Raw genomic sequence first — 27,824 nt, 5'->3', positions numbered from 1 at the left:
TGGTTCCCATGTTTCTGGTTCCCAGGAGCACACTTTGAACTAGAAGTCTAAAAGATACAATAAACAAACAAAAACAAACAAATACATAAAACAATAGTCCTTATCTTCAAGGAGCTCACCATTTATGTGGGAAAACATATTTGGGCATACATACTCTAAACCCTTATAATGATTTATCTTTAGCACTTAACCTGATATAAGAAGCAGTAATTTGATGAAGAAATAGTCTCAAATATTTTTGAATGTAAGTATAAACTAAATACTAACTTGTATATAAGTGGGGTTTAAAGAAGACAGAAACCAATGTAGCTGGTTATCATAATTTTCATTACTACTCCCTGATCTGTGAAAGCCCATGGATAAACCCATGTATTTTGCTCTGAAAAAAGGGGATAAAAGTTAAATTAAATAACTTATGGTTCAGCATTGTGTCCAGGACAGAGGGAAGAATCATGGGCACCGGTGAACTCTAGCATTCTCCACTGTAGTATTTTTTCTCTAAATGCTTTGTAATCTTGATAGAAAAAAAAAATTCTTTTCCTAGTTAACAGAAAATTAGTGAGACAGCAGACTTTAAACTCTGCAAGAAGGGCCTTGTCATTCTTTGCTGCCCAAAATATTCCCAAATTGTAGCACAGTGGCTATCACCTAGTAGGTGCTCACTGAATATTTGTGGAAGGCATTGATGTTCAAACTTCCTTAAAGAAATGGATTTAGTTGCCCTCATAGAAGGTGCATGAAACTTGAATCCACAGAGGTTATAATAGTCCTATATGGTTTTGTTAATGAGAATTATAATAAATAGAAAACATAAGACTCCAGGTTTATTTAGGTACATCTGAGCATTGCCACCTAACCCCATACACACATAAGCTAACAAATAAAAAAGAACAACCAAAATTAAACTCAACTAATTTTATTGAATGTTAATCCAGATTAAGGGCCAAATGTTTACTTAATATTCAACTTTATTTTCTCCCTGCCCAGTTTCGAAGATCCCTTCTGCAACTGCTATGTTTCCGACTGCTGAGATGCCAGAGGCCTGCTAAGGACCTACCAACCAATGGGAGTGAAATGCAGATCAGACCCATTGTGATGTCACAAAAAGATGGGGACAGGCCAAAGAAAAAAGTGACTTTTAATTCTTCTTCCATCATTTTTATCATCACCAGTGATGAATCACTGTCAGTTGAAGACAGTGACAAAACCAGTGTGTCAAAAGTTGATGTAATCCAAGTCCGTCCTTTATAGGAAGGAATAGTGGTAATGAAAGACAAGGCCTTGTATTGAAAACCACTTTTAGGCTTCCATTATAAGGACTGTTTTGGAATCCTCATTCTATGTTAATATTGTTGGAAAGGAAAAATTTTCCTCTGCCCTACAAGATTCTTCTGGCTGGTCTAGGAATTAAATTAACATCAGACAGATTAACAGGAGAAAAAAAAAAGTTTAATTCTGTGTGCAAGGAGGCCAAGTAATAAAATTGAGACCCAAAGAAATAAATGAGCAAGGCATGCAGCTTTCATACATTTTAGACAAAGAAACATAAATCTATAAGGAATTGTCAGGACAAAGAAACTTATGTTTGGGAGCTTCAGTTAGAGTTCTAAACAGAATTTGGGCTGGGGTAGTAATTTAGTAAAAGTAACAAGGTTTGCTTATTTGGACTTCTTCAGCTCTGAATTCTCTGTCTCTGATGATACAGATGTCCCTCTAACCTTCTGGTGCAGGGAGGTATCTTTCGCGTGAGAGATTTCCTGCTTTCAGGGGAACAAAGGAAGGTCAGAGCATCTTTTATACACTTGCTGTTTCTTAATAACTTGAATTCAAAGTAATCATGCGATTGTGGCATATTTTGGGGCAGCCTACCCTAGGGCCCCACAATATCAACAGAACTTTTGTGGCCCAGCAGGAAATATGAATTGCCCATACGCTTTCTGGCCACTGGAAACAACTGAGCAAGACAAATTGTTTTAATTCAATGGGTGCTTTCCATAATGAAAAACCACTTATGGCACAAGATGGGCATCTGGCACCATCAACTTCTAACATGTTGGAAATTTTCATTTTGAATATATTTTTTTTAAATGACACTATTTTCCAAGGCACATAGATGTTTTTCTCAAAAATACTTAGCTGTAGTTACGGCTCAAAAATAGCTGTAAAAATAACTTTGTATCATACACATGTGAAATCACTAGGAAATCTCGAATTTTCTGTAGTGTTGGATCCTAATCACTGTCACATCCTATGTTTGACCAATCAAATTTATCAGAGTCAATTCTAGGGTGACAAAGAAATTCAGCGCCCTGGCTTCCTCCAAAACAAAAGACTTGCCATATATGCAGTATGATAAAGATGAGTTTCAGATGAATATGCTGCTAAGCAAGCTCTAGAAGGGTTATTAAAAAGCACACAGCAAAGATGGTGAATTTCAAGCTAATCATAGCATCTAGGAAATCATACACTATCAGAGGGTGTACATGAAGAAGGATGTGTTGATGGCAGATAGGTATCTCCATCTGTTTCATTTCAAACATAACTTGGACAGATTATCCTTTTTAACAACTTGCCACAATTTTGCCAAGAGTTTTGGGTTTAGAAAAGAAGTTCCAAGCAAAAAATGAAACCTAATTTGAAGGGGGTGAAAGTAAGTGTAAAGCAGTACTCATAAAGTGTATTATTTAATCTCTTTTGCTCTTCAATCAGTCTACTGGACAATCAATGCTCAGTGTCAGTAAAGAGGCCATTTCCCCATAAGTCATTGTTTAGACTTAACATGGATTATTAGAACTCAAAGGTTTCTTTGACAATGTAAAACAGAAACTGAATCATTTTATTGTATTGCCTAGTTTTTATTTCTTGGATGACTATCCCACTTAGTGGAGCATCTACATAACTAATCACGTTTGAAAGACTTCTAAGTAATTCAGTTGGCCTATTGAAGAAGGAAGAACCAAAGAAAATGTTTTCACTAAATGAAATTTTCAAAATCAAGTTTATTGCTGGTTCTGCCATAGCAAGTTAGTAAACTGCTTCTGGGAGTCTTAAATGGAGTAATTTCTATGAAAACTGTCTTCCCTTATTTCCTTTCCACTCTGTTGTATATATTATTTAATTTGTAAATAAAACTCTTCTTAGTCTTCACTTAGTATGGCATTAATGGCCCTTTTTTAATCTTCAAAAGGTAATACTGGCCTTTGAAGACTGTGAAGTAAAATTTGTTCATTTTGTAACTCTCTAGAGTGCCCCAAATTCCTCATTTACATTTCTAGTTTTAGTACGTGAATCTGAGTTCTGTGTTGGAGAAGTTCCATCCAGGGGATCAAAAGTGAACTTAACATGTTTGCCAAATTGTAATTTTTAGTCCTAGGTGTTGAGTCAATCTTATCATGACCTTCTTTATGTCCTTTAAAGAAAGGATGTGATCTGTCTTCCTCAAGGCCTCTGGTGTTTTACTTTTGGAGAAGTGAAAGAGATCTTAGTCATTGCATTTTTATATTTAGAATGACCACACCTATGTGTAGTGTTGTAGGAAAACTGCCTTTTGCAACTTTAACTGGTGGTTTGGGGTTGTTTTTTTTTTTCTTTTTTTTTTCAATAATTTCAACAAACACAGAGAAATTCTATACTGAATTTCATTGTAAGCTGGCATATATCTTGCACTAGTGAATTAAATATGATAGAAACATGGTTTTGATCCTTAGTTTTGGTTATAATGAAATTAAACTATTTGCTACTTCAGAACCTTTCTGTCACCTGCTAATGACATTGGGAATTTCTTTTAGTGACTCCATGGAGTTTGCAGGAAAACAGGTCCTGTTTTCTGGAAGTAAGTGAGCCAGTCCCATGGTCTTCTGACATAGTGCAGGGGTCTCAGTGACATGGAGCACATAAGTAGGTAGGTGCTACCGATGGCTATCAGTGTTCCAAAGAAAAAGAGTCCTTTATTTATCACCTGTAAAAACAGCAAGAAGTCTCATTTCATTTGTCCAGAGATTAAAATCTTAAAAGACTTCCTTCTTAAACAACCAAGGAGTATACAATTTCTTCTTTATTCTTTAACCTGAAACAGCAATTTAATTGAATGACCACTAGGTCAAGGCCTACAATGACCAGTAAGGTCTAGAATTTGGAGCTTTCCTCCTGTCTCTGTCCTTTCTCCATTCCCAGAAATAACTGAGTCCATGTGTTCTGTATAAAGAGTTCTTTGCAGTCTCCCTGTGTATAGCCATGAAAAAAACCCCCACATAGTTTAGAAAAAAAGAGTTATGAGTGTTATTTTAGAAGAGTACTGTGCTGAACCCACAAATGACTCAGTCACTGCTCAGAACCTGCACAAAGTCTCCGTGAGAATTGACTTGGCACTAAGTTTCTTGCATTCTCATTGGCGTCACTGTCTTTCTCCTATTAGTCTTTTGGCTCCTTGAGGGCAGGGATCCTATTTTATTAATCTTTGTAAGAATAAATCTAGATTTCTTCCAATCAAGGCTCCACACAGCAAAGCAATCTTTCTAAAATCCACACCTGAATCTATTAGCCTCCATTGGTCTCCCTGCTTCCCTCAATATAATATTCAAAATCCTTGAGGTCCTTCTTACCATCCCAGCTGCATCTCTGGCCATTCTCACACCTGTGGGCTGCCTTTCAGCCCCATGGATCCCCACCCACCCTGGCCACTCCCATTCTCCTCCAGGGCAGCTCTGCCTCTCCACCAGTCTTCACCAGCTTCTGAGCTACATGAGGAGAGGGGCTGTTGCTTATTCATCACCATGCTCAGCTCTGTCTCTACATGTTAAATAAAATCATTTGTTGAATGAATAAAGTTGTTAGATTTCCAAATCTGAAGACCAGAAATCTGAATGTCTACTTAGTGGCATCTCTGGGTCAACTTCCCAAAATAAACTATGGCATTACATTGAAATTAGATTGTGTTTTATAAGTGATTCAATTCTGTCCAATTTTACAAATTAAATCCATAAGAGTATTTCAGCAGCAAAAGCCGATTTGCTAAATAAAAGTAGTCATGTTGCTAAAATAAAGTAAGAAGTTTAGAAATAGTAGCATCTGTTTCTTTTTTGAATTTTTTCCCTTCAGAAGCACTCCCTCACTCTCTCTCTCTCCCTCTTTCTCTTTCTCTTTTTGTAATTTTGTTCATTAGGCACTTTTCCCTCTGTGTACCCAGGACAGTTTTTATTTGGAAGCAAACATTTAGTGTCTATCACATCATTTCTGTATTTGCCTGAAGAATCATAACCATACCACTATGAACTTCAATTTATTCTGACCTTTTTCTGCCAATGCCAGCGCAGCACTGCCTCATGGTATCTTATTCTGGAGAAGGCAACCTATAAGGAAGTTTAAAAAGTATTCTTGTGATTCTTTAATGGATAAACAGAAGAATAAAATGAGGAGATGTCTTAAATCCAGACCTTACCATGGTATAGAGAGGGATAAAGGTAGATGGCATAATAGCATGAAGAAATCTCTCCATGGTTTTTTGGAAGATGAACCACCTCGAGTTGACATGTGCTCGCATCTGCAATAATGTAAGAGTCTTAAAGAATATCTCAAATGAATAGCCTTTATTTATTTACTACAACTTATTATTATACTTCATTCCTATTCACTGCAAATCTGGACACGAAGTAGTCAAATTCTTGTTTCCTTAACAGTTATTTCCAATCCTTTTCAGTAAAAGTATAAGACATTACCTTGAAAAGGTTGAGCAATTGCACAAAACATGTTATAGAACTCTATTTTGCTCAGGGGGCAATATGGGAACTCTATTTCAGCAAAAGTCTTGTTCAGTCAGATCTGGGGATAGTCTGTGGGACCAAAGATTTGACTAATTGTCATTGTTTCCTGGTTAATTTGTAATCTTCTTCATGGAAAGAAGAGATCCTTGAAGGTATGTCTTTCTCGACTTACTCCATATTCAGAACAGATATTCTGTTGTGCCTGTCTCATTTTTAAGGACACAAGGAGATTATATGTATATATATATATATATATATATATATATATATATATAATGGAATACTACTTGGCAGTGAAAAAGAATGAAATCTTGCCAATTGCAACAATGTGGATGGAACTAGAGTGTCTTATGTTAAGCGAAATGAGTCAGTCAGAAAAAGACAGATATCATATGATTTCACTCGTGTGGAATTTGAAAAACACAACAGATAAGCATAGGGGAAGGGAAAAAAAGTGAGATAATTTTTTTTGTTATTTTTTATTGTTCATTTGTTATTAATCATAAGTTCTGTTTATAAGTGATGCCCTTATTTCAGGAAATAAATGTCTGTAAGATTCAAAAAATAAAGAAAGATATAAGCAAGTTACAACAGTGAAGATTTTCGGTATCTTATAGAACTTCCTTCACCATGTATGTAATAATTCTGCTCAAACTAAAGTCCACTTTATTTTTATCTCTCTTCAGGAAAGAAGGAAAACAGCTACACTCTTTTCTTTAAATTTATCCTGAAATTTTTTTCATTTGATCATTTAAAAAGTGTAACCATAAGTATTTGTTGTGAGCTTTTCATGTGACTGGCTCAAAATGTAATTGTGTTTTTTCTTCTGAGTGTTAATCTTCTGACCATGAATATCTTTAATATATACGTATTTTTTTCAGTGCATAAGGCCCCAAAGAATATTTAAAGCTACTCTAAACTTGCAACTTAAAATGTTAAGAATGGTAAGGTCATTTACTATCTCTTCATTCCTCCAAATATGTTAATACATTAATACATATAAAAATTATATCTTCATTAAAATAGCATATTACTAGCTCTACCAAATGTTTAAGGTTTAAGCCTGTGAATTTATCAGTGATTGAAACCAGACAATTTTTTATCTTTGTTACCTCCTAAATGTCCCTAAAATGTAGATGGAGATGATATGTGTGGGTCATTGTCACTGTCTACTATCACAATCCATGCATGTGTAGGGAATGCTCTGTGTGTGTGTGTGTGTGTGTGTGTGTGTGTGTTTTCTTTTTGTTCTCATTCAGCATGTATGCAATGGGGCTGGGGCAAAGAAAAATTAAAGGACATTTGTGACTTCTGGGGAAGATGGCAGAGTAGGAGTTCCTAGGCTGAACTGGTCCTATGGATACACCCAGATAACAACCACATCAGTGTAAAAACCCCAGAAAATTAACTGAAGACTGGCAGAACAGACTCTCCACAGTAGAGAAGAGGTCACATCAAAGAATGTAAGAAGGGCAGAGACACAGCCAGAAGCCAAACTGACCCACAGGACTATCTGCAGGAGGGAGGGACACTGCTGGCACAGAGAGGGTAGAGGAGGAGACCCTACACCAGCCACTCCAGGCATCCCCATAACATTTGGATTTGAAAACCAGAGGAGCCTATCTTGGAGAGTTCTTACAGTCAGTGGGGCTTAATGCTTGGAACCTCAAAAATCAGAGGGCTTTACTAGGGGAGAGCCAGAGGGTGAATGGAAACTGAGTCCCCACCCTTAAAGAGATAGTATAACAAACATCCCCACTGATATACAACACAGCATAGAAGCAACAGTTTGCAAAATACCTGGGAAATATGTGAAGATTTATTTAGTAATCTCAGAGCATATGCTGGAGGGACAGGTATCCTTGGAAGACTTCTTCAAGAAAAAAAGAGCTGATGCATGCCATTTCCCTCCCCTGTCCCCTAGCCTCAACACATGGACACCTGGTGAAACCAAGGCAGCACCAACATTCTCCACCTACCTTGCTAAGAGCACATCCACTCCCACATTCTCCTGTAGACCCGCCCCCTCCAGCACACCTTTGACAGGAGTCCTTCCAAATCAGTGCCAAAGCCTGGCAGTGGCAAGCAGCCCCAATGGGCCAACTCCACTCCAAAATGACTCCTGCCTTGGGAGAGAGGAATATAACCACACATACCAGTCCAACTGCAGCCCTAGCAGTGGGCTGGGAGCAGACATCTGATCTGACTACAAGCCCTGCCCATCAAAAATAGCTTCTCAGGGGACAAACACGGAGAGAGCCCTGCAGTTTGATGGTACCACACCTCTGGCCAACACCTGTTCTGACTCAACTCAAGCCCAAGGTAACCCCAGACTGGCCCACTAACAACACAGTGACAAAACTCTGCTCACAACAGGCAAAGAGAGCCATTGCAGATGACAGGACTGAAGGCAAATATGGCTCAGCCACAACAGGGTACAGGCAACCAACATAGGAGACACCCTGAAGTATCAGGTGCCAGTGAACAGGGACATTGTACTGCAGGGCACTATAGGACCTCTTCTTCAAAAGGCCACTATTTTCAAGCACAGGAGATGTAGCTGACTTTCCTAACACAGAGAAACAGGCACAGGGAGTGAGATAAAGTGAGAAGACAGAGGAATAAGTCCCAAATAAAAGAACAGGACAAAATCAGACTAAGAGACCTAAATTAAATGAAGATAAACAATATGCCTAATAGATATTTTAAAGTAATAATAATCTAAAGATACTCACTGGACCTAAGAAAAGAGTGGAGGACCTCAGTGAAACCCTCAACAAATAGACAGAAAACATAAAAAAGAACCAATCAGAGATGAAGAAGTCAATAGCTGAAATTAAAAATCCACTAGAGGGAATAAACTAAGGGAACTCAGTGACACCATTAAGCACAATAATATTTGTATTATAGGGATCCCAGAAGGACAAGAGAGAGAAAAGGGGGCAGAAAATTTATTTGAATAATAGCTGAAAACTTCCCAAATCTTGGAAAGAAAATGGATATCAAGATCCAGAAGGCACAGAGAGCACCCCAAAAATAAGGTTCAAACCAAGACACATAGTAACTAAATAGCAAACAGTGATAAAGAGAGAATTTTAAAAGCAGCAAGAGTAAAGAAAATGGTTACATACAAGGGAAACCCCAGAAGGCTATGAGCTGACTTTTCAGCAGAAACTTTGCAGGCCAGAAGGGAATGGCATGATATATTCACAGTGCTGAAAGAAAAAACTTCCAGCAAAGAATACACTATTCAACAAGGCTATTATTCAGAATATAAGGAAAGATAATGAATTTCCCAGACAAACAAAAGTTAAAGGAATTAATGACATTAAACCAGCCCTACAAGGAATGTTAAAAGGGATTCTCTGAGTGAAAAGAGAAAGACCATAAACAAGAGTAAGAAAAGTAGAAAGCACAAAAGCAGTAAAAATAAGTAAATCTATAGAAATCAGTCAAGGGATCCGCAAAATAAAAGGATGTAAAGTGTGATACCATATACTTAAAATGTGGGGTAGGGGGAGAAGATTGAAAATTAGTGCTTTTAGAATGGGCTCAAATTTAGGAGACAATCAACTTAATATAGACTTATATGCAGATTTAATATAGACTTAATATAAAATATATGCATACTTTGTTATGTATAAGCCACAGATGAAAAGCCAGTAATAGATATGCAAAAATAAAGAGAAAAGAATCCAAGTATATTACTAACAAAAGCTAGGAGACCATGAGTTAAGAGAGCAAAATAAGGAACAGAAAAGAACTACAAAACAACCATAAAACAAACAACAAAATGACAATAAATACATACCTATTAATAATTACTTTGAATGTAAATGTATTAAATGCTCCAATTAAAAGACATAGGATATAGAATGGATAAAAAAGCAAGACTCACGCACATGCTGTCTGTAAGAGACCCATTTCAGACCTAAAGACACATGCAGATTGAAAGTAAAGTGATGGAAAAGCATTTACCATGCAGATGGAAGTGAAAAGAAAGCCAGAGTAGCAATATTTATACAGGACAAAATAAACTTGAAAACAAAGACTATAACAAGAGACAAAGAAGAACATTACATAATGATAAAGGTAACAATCCAAAAAGAAGATAAAGTAATTGTAAATGTTTATGCACCAACATGGGAGTATCCAAATATATAAAGAATCTAATATAAGCATAAAAAAAGTAATCAGTAGGAATACAGTAATAGTAGGGAGCTTTAACATCCAACTTACATCAATGGATAGATGATCCAAACAGAAAATTAACAAGGGATGGCTTTGAATGACATATTAGACAAGATGGAGATAACAGATGTATTCAGAACACCCATCCTAAAACAGTAGAATACACATTCCTTTCAAGTGCACATGGAAAATTCCCCATATTACATCACACATTAAGCTACAAAACAAGTCTCAACAAGTCCAAAATGATCGAAGTCATATACCATTCATCTTTTCTGACCACGGTGTTATGAAACTAGAAATCAACCACACGAAAAAAATCTAGAAAGAACATAAATACATAGAAGTTAAGTAACATGCTACTAAATAATGAATGAGTCAACCAAGGAATCAAAGACGGAATAATAAATGCATAGAGACAAATGAAAATGAAAACACAATAGTCCCCAAATTTTTTTGATGCAGAAAGGCTGTTCTAAGAGGGAGATTTATAGCAGTACAGGCCTACCTCTAGAAGCAAGAAAAATCTCAAACAACTTAACCTTACACCTAAAAGAAATGGAAAAAGAACAAACAAAAGTGGAAGGAAGAAAATAATAAAGGTGAGAGCAGAAATAAATAAAATAAGAATTAAAAAAATAGAACAGATGAAACCAGGAGCTAATTTTTTGAAAAAAGAAACAAAATTGATAAATCTTTAACGAGACTCATAAAAAGAGAGAGAGAATGGACTCAAATAAACAAAGCCAGAGATGAAAGAGGAGAGATAACAACGGACACCACAGAAAGACAAAGAATTATAAGAAAATATGAAAAATTAGATGTCAAAAAATTGGACAACCTAGAAGAAGTGGTAAATTCCTAGAAACATATAACATCCCAAAACTGAATCAGGAAGAAATAGAAAATTTGAACATACCAATTACCAATAATGAAATTGAATCAAAAATTAAAAAAAAAAAAAACTCCCAACAAACAAAAGACCAGGACCAGACAGCTTCATAGGGAACTTCTACCAAACATTTAAAGAGTTAATACCTGTTCTTCTCAAAAAATTCCAAAAAATATAAGAGGAAGGAATGTTTTCAAATTCATTCTATGAGGCCAGCATTACCCTCATACCAAAACCAGATAAAGACTCCACTAAAAAAAGAGAACTATAGGCCTATATTCTTGATGAACATAGATGCAAAAATCCTCAACAAAATACTTGCAAACTGAATCCAACAGTACATTAAAAAATCCTTCATCACCATCAAATGGGATATATTCTTTGGTTGCAGGGTGGCTTAATATTCACAAATCAATCAACGTGATACATCATATCAACAAGGGAAAAGATAAAAGCCATATAATCATTTCCATAGATGCAGAAAAAAGCATTTGACAAAGTATATCTGTTCATGATAAAAACCATCAACAAAGTAGGTATAAAAGTAACATTCCTCTACATAATTAGGGCTATATATGAAAAATCCAAGTCAATGGTGAAAAACTGAGAGCTTTTCCCCTAAGATCAGGGGCAAGACAAGGATGTCCACTCTTATCACTTTCATTCAACATAGTACTGGAAGTCCTTAGCTACAGCATCAGATAAGAAAAAGAAATAAAAGGCATCCAAATAGGTAAGGAAGAAGTAAACCTTTCACTAAGTGCAGATGACTTTATACTATATATAAAAAACTCTGAAGACTTCACCAAAAAACTACTAGAACTGATAAATGAATTTGGTCAGGTTGCATGATACAAAATTAATATACAGAAATCCATTGAATTTCTATACACTAATAATGAAGTAGAAGAAAGAGAAAGTTAGAAAACATTCCCACTTACAATTTCACCAAAAATCATAAAATACCCAGAAATAAACTTAACCAAGGAGGTGAAACACCTATACCCTGAAAAGTATAAACATTGATGAAAGAAACTGAAGACGACATTAACAAATGGAAAGATATTCCATGCTCATGGATTAGAAGAACAAAGATTGTTAAAATGTCCATACTACCCCCAAGAAATCTACACATTTAATGCAGTACCTATCAAAATACCAACAGCATTTTCCACATAACTAGAACAAACAATCTTAAAATTTTTATGGAACCACAAAAGACCCCAAATAGCCAAAACAATCTTGAAAAAGAAGAATAAAACTGGATGTATCACAATCCAAGATTTCAAGATATAATTCAAAGCTATAGTAATGAAACCAGTATGGCACTGACACAAAAATAGACACATAGATCAATGGAACAGAATGGGAAGCTCAAAACTAAATCCACAATTATATGGCCAATGTACCTTTGACAAAGGAGTCAAGAATACACAAAGGGGAAAAAACAGTCTCTTCAACAAATGGTGTCGGGAAAACTGCTCAGCTATCTTCAAAAGCAGTAACCTGGACCACTTTCTTACACCATACACAAAAATAAACTCAAAATGGATTACAGAGCTAAATGTGAGACCTGAAACCATTAAACTCCTAGAAGAGAGCACAGACAGTAATTTCTCTGACATTGGCCTTAGCAACATTTTTCTAGATAGATCTTCTGAGGTAAAGGAAACAAAAGCAAAAATAAACTATTGAGACTACATCAAAATGAAAAGCTTCTGCACAGCAAAGGAAACAATCAATAAAACTAAAAGACAACCTACTGAATGGGAGAAAATATTTGCAATATTTGACATATTTGATAAAGGGTTAGTATCCAAAATATAAGAATATATACCTCAACACCAAAAAATAAATAAATAATCCAATTAAAAATGGGCAGAAGTCATGAATAGACATTTCTCCAAAGAAGAAATGCAGATGGCTAACAGACACATGAAAAGATGCTCAATACCACTCATCATCAGGAAAATGCAAAGCAAAACCACAATGAGATATCACTTCACACCTGTCAGAATGGCTAAAATCAAAAACACAGAAACAACAAGTGTTGACAAGGATGTGGAGAAAAAAGTACCATCATGCACTGTCGGTGGGAATGCAAACTGGTGCAGCCATTGTGGAAGACTGTACGAAGGTTTTTCAAAAAATTAAAAATTGAATTACCATATGAATGAATAATTCTACTACTGGGATTATCCAAGAATATGAAAACACTAATTCAAAAAGGTATATGTGCCCTTATGTTTATTGAAGCATCATTTCCAATAGCCAAATTATGGAAGCAGCCCAAGTGTCCATCAACTGATGAATGAATAAAGAAGAGGTGGTATCTATATACTATGGAATACTACTCAGCCATAAAAAAGAATGAAATCTTGCCGTTTGCAAAGACATGGATTGAGCTAGGCAGTATTATGCTAAGTGAAATAAGTCAGTCAGAGAAAGACAAACACCATATGATGTCACTCATATGTGGAATTTAAGCAACAAAACAAAGAAAAAAGGAGACAAAAAACATACTCTTAACTACAGACAACAAACAGATGGTTACCAGAGGGGAGGTGGGGGGGGGGAATGGGTGAAATAGGTGAAGGGCATTAAGAGTGCACTTAACATGATGAGATCATTCACTGATATTCTAACAAATAGTCTTTTCTTTTAAAAAATTTAAAAATTTAATTCTAGTATAATTAACATACAGTGTTACATTAGTCTCAGGTATACAATACAGTGATTCAACAATTCTATGTATAAGAGTACACTTAACATGGAATGGAGCCCAACCTCCTCACTCACCTCTATGTAATTGTACATGGACAGGTCTGAGATTGCATGGTCGTCTGGAATTCTCAATCTTGAATATTCAGGAAGACACACACCTAGGAGCCAAGTTGAATAATACATCCAACCAATTTGAAATACATTCAACCAAGTTGAATAATACATCTATTCCACTATAGTCTGTAAGAATGTGCTGGCCTCTACACCGATCAAATTAAATGGTGTATACTCTACCACTGTTCTCTCCTAATCTTTTAGAACATTGGATGATCAGGCTGAATGACCAATTATCTATGAATACTGAATAGTAACACATTCATGGTAATAGGCATTACCTATTGTGATTAAATAAAACTTATGACAGGTTAAAATAATATATTTGTTGGTTACCAAATCATTATTTTTTTTTATTTTAAGAATGGACAGCAGTTCATAGAAATGACTGTCAGTGACCACCCCAGACCTGCTTAGAATCTGCTACTCTCCTTTTTGTCCTTTCTTGCTACCCCATGCACATTTGTTTCATTGTGCCTAAGCGACCTTATCAGCTAACCATCAGCTCCATTTTTCTGTGATCTCCCGGAGGAGGCCTCCTATTTTCCTCATGTCTGAAATCTTAACGTGGTAAAAGGTAAATACTGAATAAATATTTGATAAATTAATGACTAATATAACTCCCACATGGCCAATCAACGCTAGCTATTAAGGATGCCATTTCAAAAGTCAGAGAACTTGGTTGCCAGTCCCAGCTTTACCACTTGTAGCTATATGACTTAGGGCAAGTCACTTCACCATCTCTAAGCTTAAATTTGTAAGAAAGGAACAAGAATAGTACCCCTGCCCCATGTTTTCCATGGAGACCATATGAGAAAATGGATTAAAAAACATAGCAAAATACCCAACACATATGAAATGTCCAGTAATGCTAGTTATGAGTATCATTGTCATAATCAGTACTGTTTGATCGTTGTTCTGCAGTAACCAAAACCAGTGTTGACAGTATGTTCTGATATAGGAACCCTCCATCCCCTCTATCAGCCCTATCATATGCAGACCCATCACACCAGGGCTGATAAGGGAGGAAAGAAAATAAATGCCTCTGGATCCAGAACATCTGAGCAAGATGACTGAACGAGGAAGGCAGAAAACTGGAAGAACTTTACCCTGGACCCTCTAGTGTCTTCAGATCCAGACACAGTGTCCAAGGACTTCCTATAACACCATAGCAAATATTTACTGTGAACTCATTTTGTGCCAGGATTTTATTTTTAAAGCTTTACACAAATCATTTTATTTCATCTTCACATCTCTCTGAAGTTGGTATTATTGTCCCCACTTTACAGATGGAAAAAAAAAAAGAAAACCCGAGACTTTAAAAAGCTGGAATGACTTTCCAAAGGTCTCACAGCTAATAAGTTGGAAAGTCAGGACTGGAATCTGGATGTAGGTTTAAAGCCAGCTCTCTGGATCTATCCCTTACCTGAAACAAGTTTAAATTCGGAGATAGCCTTTGAGACCATGTGATTCTGAGATGCAGTAAAAGTTATCCAGGTCTCAGGCTATTGTTTGCAACTTCTTTTACAGATGAAATGGTGTACATTTAATTTAATTTCAACATTACATATAAAAATTTTAGGCATCAGTCTCTGTCACATCAATATATTTGGTGGAATCAGCTTTAACCAAAGGCAAATAGAAGTAGAAGCTGCCATTTTGCTAAGGCAACATGCAAGAAAGTGCTGGAACTCCTAAAAGTGTTTCTGGGGCATGCTGTAAGAGGTGCAGGTTCGGGTCTCCTCATGGAAAGGGAGAACAAGGAGCATATCTTGGCCAAACGTTGGTCTTGGGAGCTTCTATGTTGTTTGTGGGGATCACTGCACAGGCCTCCATGTACAGACCTTAAAAGAAACTGTTTCCCTGTTTCTCTGGGTGTTCCTTGTCTGGACATGGGCAACAGTGGCACAGGCTGGTAATAGAAAAATTATAATCCTGAACAGGAAATATGTATCAAGGGTTTGTGATCATCCAGGGTCAAAAATAGGTCCACAATTAATCAACAGGGCTAGTCCATGTCCATTTGAAAAATTTTACTTACTAAGGTCATTATTGAATTTGTCCATTAACTCATCAAATACCAGGCAGTCTTCAAAGCCCTGAAATAAGAAAAAATGGAAAAAAATAATCTGGAAATAATGAAAGCTTCTGAGCAATTAGAACAGACTTTCCGTCAGTGAGTATAATTCATAAGATGTTTACCTTCAACCAGCACACAACAGCTGCTTAGTCACACTTGGCATTAAATTACAATTATAAAAGACCATCAACTTCATGCTTGATGGATTGTCTTTGCCTGGTGTGTATTGATTACAGTGATTTGGAATTTGACCAAAATTTTAAATTACTCATGTAATTTTGAAGGATTCCATTGCTTCTTTAAGAAGCAAGAATAATTATATTGCTCTACCATGAATATTCGAGTCACATTTAAACTAATCAGGTCTTTAAGATTCACATTTAGAGCAATTAATGACAGGATAGAACCCACATATTAATTTAGTTCCCTTAAGCCAAGATTAAAGTAAACTTCCAATGTCAAGAAGTCCAGAAAATGAACCCTAATAAGGTTGTACGCTAAACGAAGTGGAGAGAAGAAAATCAAAAGATAGATTTCCTGCTTTCTAGGAATTCAAATGATAGTTTTACTGACAATATAAAAATATGTAAATATTAAAAAAAATTTCACATCAATTATAGAAATTACATCTGAAGCAAATAAAGATACTTCTCAGCTGTATAGACTACTAATGCTGCAGGAATTTAGGGATGTAATATTTCATATAGGCTGAAATAATAACACTTTTAAATTTTTTACTTAATTCATTTATTCCACAAGAATCTCTATGATATAGGCACTATTGAAAACCAAATTTTACAGGGGCGCCTGGGTGGTGCAGTCGGTTAAGCGTCCGACTTCAGCCAGGTCACGATCTCGCGGTCCGTGAGTTCGAGCCCCGCGTCAGGCTCTGGGCTGATGGCTCGGAGCCTGGAGCCTGTTTCCGATTCTGTGTCTCCCTCTCTCTGACCCTCCCCTGTTCATGCTCTGTCTCTCTCTGTCCCAAAAATAAAAATTAAAAAAAAAAAAAAAAAAAGAAAACCAAATTTTACAGACAAGAAAGTAGTTAAGTTAGTTGTGCAAGAATATAGTGCAATAAATCCTGGAGACAGGATTTGAATTGGGCCTCATACTGCCGGAGCCTGGGCCCTTATCCAGCTTACTAAAATTGGTATGTTCTTATGTTTTTATAAAACAAAATGTTTGCCACTACTTTGTGGAAAACTATAATTGATTAGATTTATAGCCTACTTATACTTGAAATATATCTCAATCACCGAAACAATAGAAGGCTGTGATTATAAAGCTATAGTTACCAAACACACATACACAAAATAATTGTCTGTCTAGATAATCATTTTAGGATTCCTTGAAATTAATGTTTAATACTTGAGCACTATTTCTTTCCTGAAATATTTTTAGAAACTTCCATGAAAGCAATAGTATTCAACATCAAATCTGTTTCATAGTTTTATTTGTTTAAATTTTTTAAAATGTTTATTTATGTATTTGAGAGAGAGAGAGAGAGAGAGGAGAAAGAAAGCGCATGCAAAAGTGGGGAGAGGCAGAGAAGAAGAGAAAAAGACAGAGAGGGAGAGAGAGAGACAGAGAGAGAGAGAGAGAGAGAGAGGGAATCTCAAGTAGGCTCCTTGATGTCAGCATAGAGCCTGATGCAGGGCTCAAACTCACAAAATGTGAGATCATGACCTGAGCTGAAATCAAGAGTTGGATGCTTAATTGGCTGAGCCACTCAGGAATCTCTCGTAGTTTTATTCAACTCTGTCAAATGCTTTTTCCTTTCATTTGGAAAGAAAAGGTAGAGAAAACAAAAGACAGTTTGGGCTCTTTTCTTTTTTTGAGCCTGACATTTATATACTTAGGCATAATCTCTAGAAAAAAAAATTAATTAAGACTTGAATTGCTGACAGGTGAGTTCTCAAATTTCAAGCTATCAATACATTTTCTAACTGCATAGAAACCATGTTAAGCTTTATGCTCTTTCCTGCATGAAATTACTGGATCAAGCAATCCAAGGCTTGACTATAGTTAGTGATCAATCTAAACCGTTGGCAGGATTGTGGAATTGATTGTTTTGTCAGAGATTAGGTGAGGATAGTTACAGACATGGTTCTTAGCTAAGATTTTTCAGTTGAGACTGACCCAGGAAAATGTCAGAGACTTACTTTGGGAGAAAGGACTTACTGCATTCATTCCTTGTCCAAAAAAGGGCACTATGGCATGAGCCGCGTCCCCCATCAGCACACAGTGTGATTTAATGTGAAAAGAAGAACACTTCACAGATATCATGGGTTGGGCTGGCAACAGAAAGAAATCTTGTACCAGGGCTTGCCTTAAGAGGAAAACAATCAGAACATAACCGTTATGTTAGATTGGGTATTAAACCCTGTGTAATTCTTTCAGATGTACTGACGTCATTACCGTTGCATTTTATTGAGAAACACACAAAAAAAAAATGCCAGGAAGAACACGAGAAATGGAGAAACCGACGTTTCTCCTAGTTCCTGAAATCTCATTGTTCCATTTACCTGTTTTGTTTGCAACGATCTTAATCACATACAAAAAGAATAGGTTTGACTGCATTTTAATAATTTGAAATATGTGTGTGTTATGTGCCATGAGATTTTATTATCATGTGTCTAGGTCATGCAATTTTTCAACTATTCTGGTGTGTTTTAGTTTTTTCTGGAAAAATTAAGATGTTGTGCATCTGACTAAACCACATGAACCCAAACCAAGACTAAAATGAAGTGCTAACTTATGTGTGTTTGGAAGTGGACAATTGATATCCAGCTAGGTTTTGTGGCAGCTGTAAGTAGAAAAACAGCTCCTACCCTCAAGAATTTTAAGTCTGTTTGGAGAGGAAGAAATAACCAGGAAACATAAGGACTAAAATTGCAGCATGTGGAGATTTCTCTTCAACATCAGAGGAGGGATCAGTGAACACCAAATCTGTAGCTAAGGATGAAAACTGACAGTTTTAAACAGACTCGCTCTGGGCTGGTAGTGGGTCATCCCTTTTACATAGTGCATGTCATTGTCATGACTGCCCCGAAAGGTAGATATCCTGATGCCCGTTTTAAAGATAAGAAATCTGAGGCTTGGGAGTAAGGGGCAGAAGCAGCATTAAATCTTGCTTTCTGCACCATTGTGCTGCCTCCACGAAAACATCGCTGGAGGCAGAGAATGGACTGGATTCAAGGGAGGGACGGTGGGAGCAGAATGAGACCAAATGACATGCCGGTGGGGTGGGTGGCGCTGACAGGGGCCAGAGGGGCCATGGGTCATAAACCAGACAGCTAACAAGCTGGCTACCAGTCGGGCAGCTCTGTATGAGCCAGGTCCTGTGCCAAATGATTTATAGGCATGAACTCCTCCAGTCCTCATCAACCGTTTGGGGCAGGTACTGCTATTTATTACCATGTTACTGTGAGGGCCCCAAGACATGGGGAACCAGAGACTTGCATCTGCTGGGCCTTGGACCTGTGTGTCCACCAGCAGAGGGAGGCACAGCCCAGCTCTGCAGCACAACTGGGAGGGACCTGAGAGCCTGCCCAGGAGGCAGAAAGGCCTGGGGACATGGGTTACTTGTTTTTCTCAGGGAAAGTTGACCATGGCATGGGGTTTTCAGAATCCCTGCTCACAGCACAACGCCCACTTAGACTTTTGACCGAAGGCAGGCTTCCTGTCCAGGTCACATCAGGATCAGTCACATTTAATCCAAACTGAAGTAAGGTGCATGACCTTTATTTGAATCTTGAATAAATCAAAACAGTGGAGCAAAAGGCACAATTGCACATCTTGAAACTTACTCTCCAATTAGAGGGATGGAATCTGGAAAGTACTTCTGGAAGAAATTCAGCACATCACTGCTGCTTAGAAGTTTTTCAAACTCTTCAAAGGGCATGAACAAAGTACATGTGAAAGATTTGTTCTGCAAGAAGAGGAAGCGTGTGAGAGAATATGTGGAGCCCTAACCTCAGGTTCTTGCTGTGGCCAAGGGGCACCTGGGAGGAATGTCCAGGCAGACAGGAAAGGCGTCCTTCCCAAACCTCATTCCCAGAGAAAAGCCCCACCAAGTCCCAGCTACTCCCCAGCTTCTCAGTTATTAGAATTTCTACATGGTAAACCTCAGCCATTTTCACCGAGCCAATACTACACTCCTTGGATTACTAATACGTTGGATTGAATAGTGGTTGGATTGAATTTCTTCCCACTTATTCCCTCTCTCTCTCCTTTTCAAACGGTGTTAAGAGGCACTGGGCATCAGTGTTGCTACCAAGGGAAAATAGACCAACTAGAGAAATACAGAGCCAGATATATAATGAAAAAAAAAATGTCTCTAGGGTCTAATGGAAGAACAGCCATGCTCTTTTTTGATAATGCATATTCCAATGTCCCAGAGACCTCAAAGACTGGAAGTCCTGCCTCATGTAGAACCCAAATCTCTTTGACTTTATTTGCACACCATTTCCTCGTACACCGTCTTGGGAGAGATGACAGGCACCACCATCCACAATCTATCGTTTATCATTTATATGTATTAAATCTCCTTTCCACTATAAATAATTGGAATTCCTTCAGGTTTTTCCTCAAGAACCCCAAAGTTGCAATGATGCAATCACTGAAGAGACTAAACAATAATGTTAGGTATACATATGCTAAGTACAAAAGAATTTAGGCATACATGCAAAATACGAAAGTATGTAGTGAAAAACATTAATTACAGATACAAATTATATTGGCAAATTCTGTATTACCATGTTAGGAAGTGCAATCATCATAAAGGTATTTCTAGGCCAAATATGCAGATAATTAGGTTCCATGGCATACTGTAGGGAAAAAGTATATTTATGTTTGATTAGGGCATTAATGCAGCACATCTATAAAACTGTTTCTGCTTATGTTATAATTGTTTCCATAGCAACTCAAATAGTATCATACACATGATGATAAGCACATCTACTGTTATTTTTTTTTTTTAATCTTTTTTAACGTTTATTTATCTTTGAGACAGAGAGAGACAGAGCATGAATGGGGGAGGGTCAGAGAGAGGGAGACACAGAATCTGAAACAGGCTCCAGGCTCTGAGCTGTCAGCACAGAGCCCGACGCGGGGCTCGAACTCATGGACCGCGAGATCATGACCTGAGCCGAAGTCAGCCGCTTAACCGACTGAGCCACCCAGGCGCCCCTCACCTACTGTTATTTAAAGTAGAAACTGGCGAGGCACCTGGGTGGTGTCAGTTGAGCGTCCAACTTCAGCTCAAGTCCTGATCTCACTGTTCCTAAGTTTAAGCCCCACATCAGGCTCTCTACTGTCAGTAGAGCCTGCTTCGGATTCTCTGTCCTCCTGTCTCTCTGCCCCTCCCCCACTCACACTCTGTCTCAAAAAAATAAACATAAAAAAATAAATAAATAAAGTAGAAATGGTCTTAAAAATGTTTTCTGTCCTGACTTTACAAACTCATATAACTTAGGTGGTATCAGATATAGTTGATACCAGATATAATCAAGAATTAAGAACATACTGTGAGATGTTCTCTCTCTCTATTTCCATGCACACACACAAAAACACACCTATACACATACATATATATGGGCATGCTATATATGCATATACAAACTATGTATGTATATGTACATATATATGTGTGTGTAATATCTTTATACTTTATTTTTCACCTTACTTGAGGACTTATTTGTATAATGGAAAGGTCCTAAGTTTACAGTTCATGGGAAAAATAAAATTTTACAAACAAGCTTCTTATCACTTCTTTCCTACAGAAATCTGCTCTCTTTACTGACCCCGTGACAACCCAGTAAGAGCCTGAGTTTTGATTGTTTGGGCATATCTATCGACCTAAATTCTGAAGATTCCCGGGGGTATGATATACATAAGAACATGCAATCAATTTCCAACCATTCTGAGTTTGCATTACTTTTTACAAAGGTTGTGGAGCACCTGCCATGTGTGTCTCTTACATGGTAAAAACACATAAAGCACAGCCTAGGCTCCTAGCCAGCATTTTCACACTCTGTTGGAGTTATTTCTGTCTTTCTTCCTGGCTTTTGATCTCAGAGGCTCAAAGAAAGCTCAACACACAGACACAGAAATGAGTGAGTACATAACTGTCTGGCCTCAGGTTATGGCACAGGTGAATAGGCAGATGCTGAGGTAGAAGTATAGGAAATAAAAGCTGGGCAGGTAAGACATCTGTGGGGTTGAAGTGGTTAAAAGTATGGAAGGATTCATTGATTGGATAAGAAGAGAAGGACAGTGGCTTCTGGGCGGGGGTAAACTTGCTGAGCAAAGCAGAGGTGGCAGAAATGGACAGTGTTTTAGGGAAGGAATTTAGGAAGTGTGAGTAAGGGAGGGAGGGAGGAAGGGAGGGAGGAAAGGAAGTTAGTTTTCCTGAGATTATTTTGAGGACATATTAAAATGCTCCCATGCCTGGGTCCCATTGCTATGTCAAAACGGTGTTTCTTATTTAAAAGCAGAGAGTTTTATGCTAACTAACTTGGATGTAAATTAAAAAAAAATTAAATTAAAGCAGTGAGTTTTTGTTAACCAATAATTATCACTATTAAATATGAACACCTAGAAAATAAATGGCTATCTTAAATCTACATTAAAAGGCCTGATTCCACTGAAGTCTGGGACAATTTTTTTTAAATGTTTATTTATTTTTGAGACAGAGAGAGACAGAGCATGAATGGGGGAGGGTCAGAGAGAGAGGGAGACACAGAATCGGAAGCAGGCTCCAGGCTCTGAGCTGTCAGCACAGAGCCTGACACGGGGCTCGAACTCAGAGACCGTGAGATCATGACCTGAGTCAAAGTCGGAAGCTCAACCGACTGAGCCACCCAGGGGCCCCTAGTCTGGGACAATTTTTAACAGAATCCTATTATCTTGTAAAACATAATTATCAGATCCTGGGCCATGAGAACAAAGTTCATCTGAAAAATGTAAAATTAGCACTTAAGAATTACTAAATACTTTTCTGACCAGGAGGAAGAACTAGGAAAACAATGATTTAGTGATATATTATAGATCTGACTGGCTCATACAATTTGGTATATACCTGGTATATAATAGCACTATCACAAATTGACTAGCTATGTTATAGACGTGTGAATTTCAGATAGGATAAATTACATCTTAAAAATACCTTAAAAATAGATGTTCTTTATGTAACTCAAATTTAAATTAGTGCTATTTACTTATCTTTACCTATAAGCCAATATCCTTATTGCTTCTGTTGGTATTTTAACTTTCCTTAATAAGATTCTACATTTATTTGCTACGACAATATAAAACATAGCTATGATGTATTTGCCTCAAGCCCCATAGGTTTTAACCTGGGAACCAGGAAATGAGAAAACATGCAATGAAAATCTCTTTGCATTAGCTTGCTATTCATTTTATTTAATAATCATTACTTGGTATAATCATGAGTATAAGAACTCTGGATTGTCAGTATACAGAATGATTCCTGACCCACTTTTTTTCTACCAAGAAAAAAGAGAAAAATGACATTATTATGTCAGACAAATTCCCTCTGTGTTCCCAGTAGGGTAGCTGTAATTCCTCTTCTTTCCTGACCACTCAAAAAAGCATATCTTGAAGGCAAGGGAGAGAAGTGATGTTATTTTTTTTGATGTTTATTTATTTATTTTTGAGAGAGAGAGAGAGAGAATGCAAGCAGGGGAGGGGCAGAGAGAGAGGGAGACAGAATCCCAAGCAGGCTCCAGGTTGTCAGCACAGAGCTCAATGAGGGGCTCGAACCCACAAACTATGAGATCATGAGCTGGGCCAAAAGCAAGAGTCAGATGCTTAACTGACTGAGCCATCCAGGATCCCCAAAATTATATTAAGGGGATACTTGTACACCCAACTTATTATTCTTTGCAAAGGACTATAGCAGACCTCAGAACTCATCCAAATATGCTATTGAGAACAAGTGCACTAGAATATGCATCTTCACTAGTCCAAGGGGCAGGAGGGCTATGGGAAGAAGCCAAAGAAGGGAAAGGACTTACATCCCCATTCTTGGGTGGAATCGTCAGCTCCATGTACCCATGAGGAATGTACTGCTGGCTGTAATCAAAGCGTGGTTTCTTCATGAGGTGAGTTCTGACAGTTGAGTAGGCTCCATCACATCCTACAATGAGGTCATAAGTGGCATCTTTGGGAACTTTGTCAGATCTGAAAAATAAAATGAACCATCCAAAAAAAAAATAATCTAGTGGTAAAAATGATGCTGTTCCTCTTCTTGGATATAAAAAGTAGCAACTCAAGGGGGCCCCTCCTCACTTGTACATATCTGATTTTGAGCTTAGAGTTGGTAGCTATAGAGTAAAGATGACAACCCTCACCTCTATGGTGGTGTTGCTCATGAGAATGAGAATAACACCACTACACCAATTAATAAGGACATGCCAGGCCAATGAAATGTGACTAAGGCTTGAGTCCCCTGCACAAAGGAAGAGTCTTGAGAAGAAGGCAGAGTGAGGGAAGGGATGGACCAGGGCAGAGATGGCACAGGAGTTGCCAGGAACAGTGTGTTTAGCGTGAGTGGAGGGTATTGGAAGACAAGCTCAAGAAAAGAGTACAATATGGGGAAGGAAAAGAGGGAGGAGAAGAAGAGAATTTTTAATGTTAAGACAAAAGGTTTAAATACATTCTTCTGGCAAAAGAGAAAATAACTTTTTCCATTGAGGGGATGGTGAATGAAGAGTGGTAATTTAGGAAAACTCATTTGGCACTGGAGGTATTGAACTAGAGGCAGAGTGCAGGGGGGAGGGGACAAGGAGAGGACAAGGTGATTGCAGTAGACTGCGTGTGCAAGTGTGAGAACCCAGGGACCATGGGCCTCAGAAGAAAGACATAGGCTCTGAAGCCAACCGGGGAGTAAGAAAGATGGGGCAGGGTCATAGATTTAATGGGAGAAAGTAAGGAAAAGGGCACACCAAGAATGATTCTAATTATTAACGGCATTAAGGAGGTCAGGACTGGACATGCTTGGAGAGAAATAGATGGTCAAGTTTTAAGATATGTTTGAAAGCATGGCAAGCAGTGCCTGTGAAGGTGTTTAACAGAACATTAACATGGATTAGTACTGAAAGAAGGATTGAGAGGGGAGACAGAGGCGTGGGCTAGGGAGGTTCATTTTAGCCAAGGGAATTTTTAAGTGGTGGTTGAGTGGACTGGGAATCCATGACATGTCCCAAGGATGGGACATGGAGCTAGGAACTTTAGAGGACATAGAGGCAGCCCAGGAGAGGCAAATAGTTTCCAGAAAGAGGAGAGGGAACACAGGGCAGAGAGCGTTTGAAGAGTGTGGCTACCAGTGTGGAACATGGTAGAATGCTGAGCCTGCACGAGAATCAAGAAGAGTCACTTGTGTTGGTATTCAGAAGTCATCCAAAGGCTGGTTTTTGATGTTTCTTTGAGTCCCTTTTAGTGATCATTTAAATCTTTCAAAGAAGCCAAAGAACAAAGTTTACTGATACAGTTCACTGCTCTAACCCTTCACCTCTGCAGTCAAGACCACTGATTACCCAAGCACTGTGATCCTTCCTTCCTCAGGATTACATTTCAACAGCCGGTGGCCAAAGTGCACCTTTGCATTGGGGTATTTCTCAACAGCTGAGGAGACAAAGAAAATGAGCAAATGGAAATGAAATTCCAATTCTTATTTCACTTAATGAAATTGAAATTGTTATTTCCTGAGAACAGTAATGATAGAGATGTTTATTCTTAAGACTGTAATAATGAATTAGCACAAAGTGGTAATTTGACAACTATTTGGCAAATGTTCTAGGATAATTTGGTAGTAAAAGAGATGAATACAAATCAACTATCCTCATCCGAAAAAATACAACTAATTCCATTATGCAAATTCTTACGTTACTGTGATGGTTGTCACCCTGGAAAAGAAGCAGGCATCACATATTTTAAAATTTGCCTCTAATTTCTGATTCTGTGATTACAAATACTCAGCCAAACTCCTCTTCTCATGCTATGCTTCATTCTATATCTCTTTTTAGTAGTTCTCTAGACTTCTGAGTCAAGTCACAGATATAGATTTTGATACTAATTTCTTTTTGTGATCAAACACTGGAACACTGAGGGGAAAAAATGAGTAAGAAGATCTAAAACTTCTCAATAAATACAATCAAAGTATTCTGGTGCTTTTTTTTTTATTTTGCCTGTTAGCAATCTATAGAAATTAATGAATTATCATATTCTTGCCATAGCAGTAAAATATGATTTTTGCCCCTATTAATTCTCATGGATAGGAGATCTATAATTATAGGTTATTTACTGTTCTTAAAGCTGCAAGTCAGATCTACTTACCTATGTTTAAGAAATCTTTTGACAAATAACTTTGGAGAAATCAGAATTTATCTGAACAACTAAGGATATCTTTTATAAACCCTAAATGTGTTTTAACTCTTGAAAAAATTAAATTAAATTACGTTTATTTTTTATTTAAGTGCACACTAATACATCCCAAAGAATTTTCCACAGAACACTAGTCCTGGAATATGCTCCCTAAAAAAACTGTTTTGTGGTCAGAGTGATTGGAAAAATGCTAACACTCTGACCTTCTAGGCTGTGCGGTCCTGGTCCTCAACCACATGTGGCTCAAGCCCTTGAAATGTGGCTGGTCCAAATGGAGATGTGTTGCACCCACTGGGTTTTGACAACTTAGTACCAAATAAAAAAGGTCTCATGCATCACTGTCTTCCATTGATGACCCATTGAAATGATTATATTTTGGATATAAATATATTGTTAAAAGTAAGTTCACCTGTTTCTTTTTAGGCCTTTAAATGTGGTTAATATAAAATGTTAAATTATACAAGTGGCTGGCCTTTGTGGCCAAATCTTGGACAGTGTTGCCCTAGAAAATCCATAATGCAGACTAGCTGAATAAAGGCCCTGAGAAATACTGTAAGAAAACTTTCAAAACTTGTTTCATGCAGGATTTATCAAACTTACTTGATTGCATGTCCTTTTCCTGCTTGCTTTACTTAACAATTATTAACAAACCCCTCCCTCCCGGCCCTGGACAGTGAACCATGAAACAATCCTACATGAGATGCAGGGGAATGATTTTGTTACCACACCTTCAGAGGGGAGGCTGTGCAGTCAGGAGGGACTGTTTGCACATGGAGCTGGCAGCTCACATGTTTGTGTAAAGGAAGGGCAGCTGTGTGAAAGAGTTTATATGCCAAACAACGTTTAGAGGTTGAGAGTCTGTTTGGCGGGGCCCGGGGGGGCCGGGGGGGGGGGGGATGGGCTAAATGGGTGATGGGTATTAAGGAGGGCACTTGTGATGAGCACTGGGTATTTTATGCAACACTAAATACTCCTGAAACTAATATTACACTATATGTTAACTAACGAATTTAAATAAAAACTTGAAACTTATTAAAAAAAGATAAAATAAAAATAAAATAAATGAAATGAAAAAAAGAGAAAGTTCATGTACACTTTATTCACATATTTCTGGCATTTATGAAATTGCACACTGTGCAGAACGTTCCCAAGGAAAACCAGGTATGGGAGCTTCTGGTCTGTCCACCAAGATCAGCTCTTCCCAGGTTGTAGCTCCTACTGCTAGCAGATATTTCACGTGTAATATTGGAGGCACTGACTCTAGGAGATAAAGGCATGGACTTTGGAGTAACAGATCCAGTTCCAGCACAGACTCTACCACTTATTAGCAGTGTGGGCTGCTGTACGGGGAGCATGAGAAGCCTCCTCCCCTGTCAAACTGAGGGAAAAGGAGTTCCTGCCTCACAGAGCTGTTGGGAGGGTTATAAAAATCGATGCGCTATAGAGCATCTATAGAGTGCTCTATAGAGCACTTAACACACTTCCCGGGGTCTCAGTGAGTGCTCTCATTCTTAATAAATTCAGAGATACTCTAAAGAGATTGTCTTAGGTTGGCCATACCACTTTTTAAAAAGCTGTTTTGTGGCTTCTTGAGATCAATATCAGTATATCTAGCCACCTACCCCCCCCCCATCTACCCATCCAAAAGATGGTCTTG

The 27,824-nt window shown here is 37.7% G+C and overlaps 2 protein-coding genes across 2 annotated transcripts in view; one reads left to right on the top strand and one right to left on the bottom strand.

Moving 5' to 3' along the window:
- Nucleotides 1–5,063, top strand: part of OPN3 (opsin 3) — a 45,815-nt gene extending 40,752 nt beyond the window's left edge. The window contains exon 4 of the mRNA XM_019423152.2: nt 988–5,063. Within this exon, the coding sequence (XP_019278697.1) occupies nt 988–1,251 (264 nt within the window). The 3' untranslated portion in view covers nt 1,252–5,063. The remainder of the gene's footprint in view (nt 1–987) is intronic.
- KMO (kynurenine 3-monooxygenase) overlaps nt 2,980–27,824 on the bottom strand; it is a 62,899-nt gene continuing 38,054 nt past the window's right edge. The window contains 11 exon segments of the mRNA XM_019423138.2: nt 2,980–3,824; nt 3,827–3,958; nt 5,289–5,348; nt 5,438–5,539; nt 13,642–13,724; nt 15,722–15,779; nt 17,942–18,089; nt 19,570–19,691; nt 20,518–20,589; nt 23,800–23,965; nt 25,321–25,408. Coding sequence (XP_019278683.1) covers nt 3,756–3,824; nt 3,827–3,958; nt 5,289–5,348; nt 5,438–5,539; nt 13,642–13,724; nt 15,722–15,779; nt 17,942–18,089; nt 19,570–19,691; nt 20,518–20,589; nt 23,800–23,965; nt 25,321–25,408 — 1,100 coding nt within the window. The 3' untranslated portion in view covers nt 2,980–3,755.

This window comes from Panthera pardus, unplaced genomic scaffold (genome assembly GCF_024362965.1).
Source record: "Panthera pardus isolate Hobbes unplaced genomic scaffold, ASM2436296v1 HiC_scaffold_21, whole genome shotgun sequence".
NCBI lineage: Eukaryota > Metazoa > Chordata > Mammalia > Carnivora > Felidae > Panthera > Panthera pardus.
The sequence above is the reverse complement of the archived record's forward strand: the minus strand, read 5'-3'. Positions and strand labels throughout refer to the sequence as shown.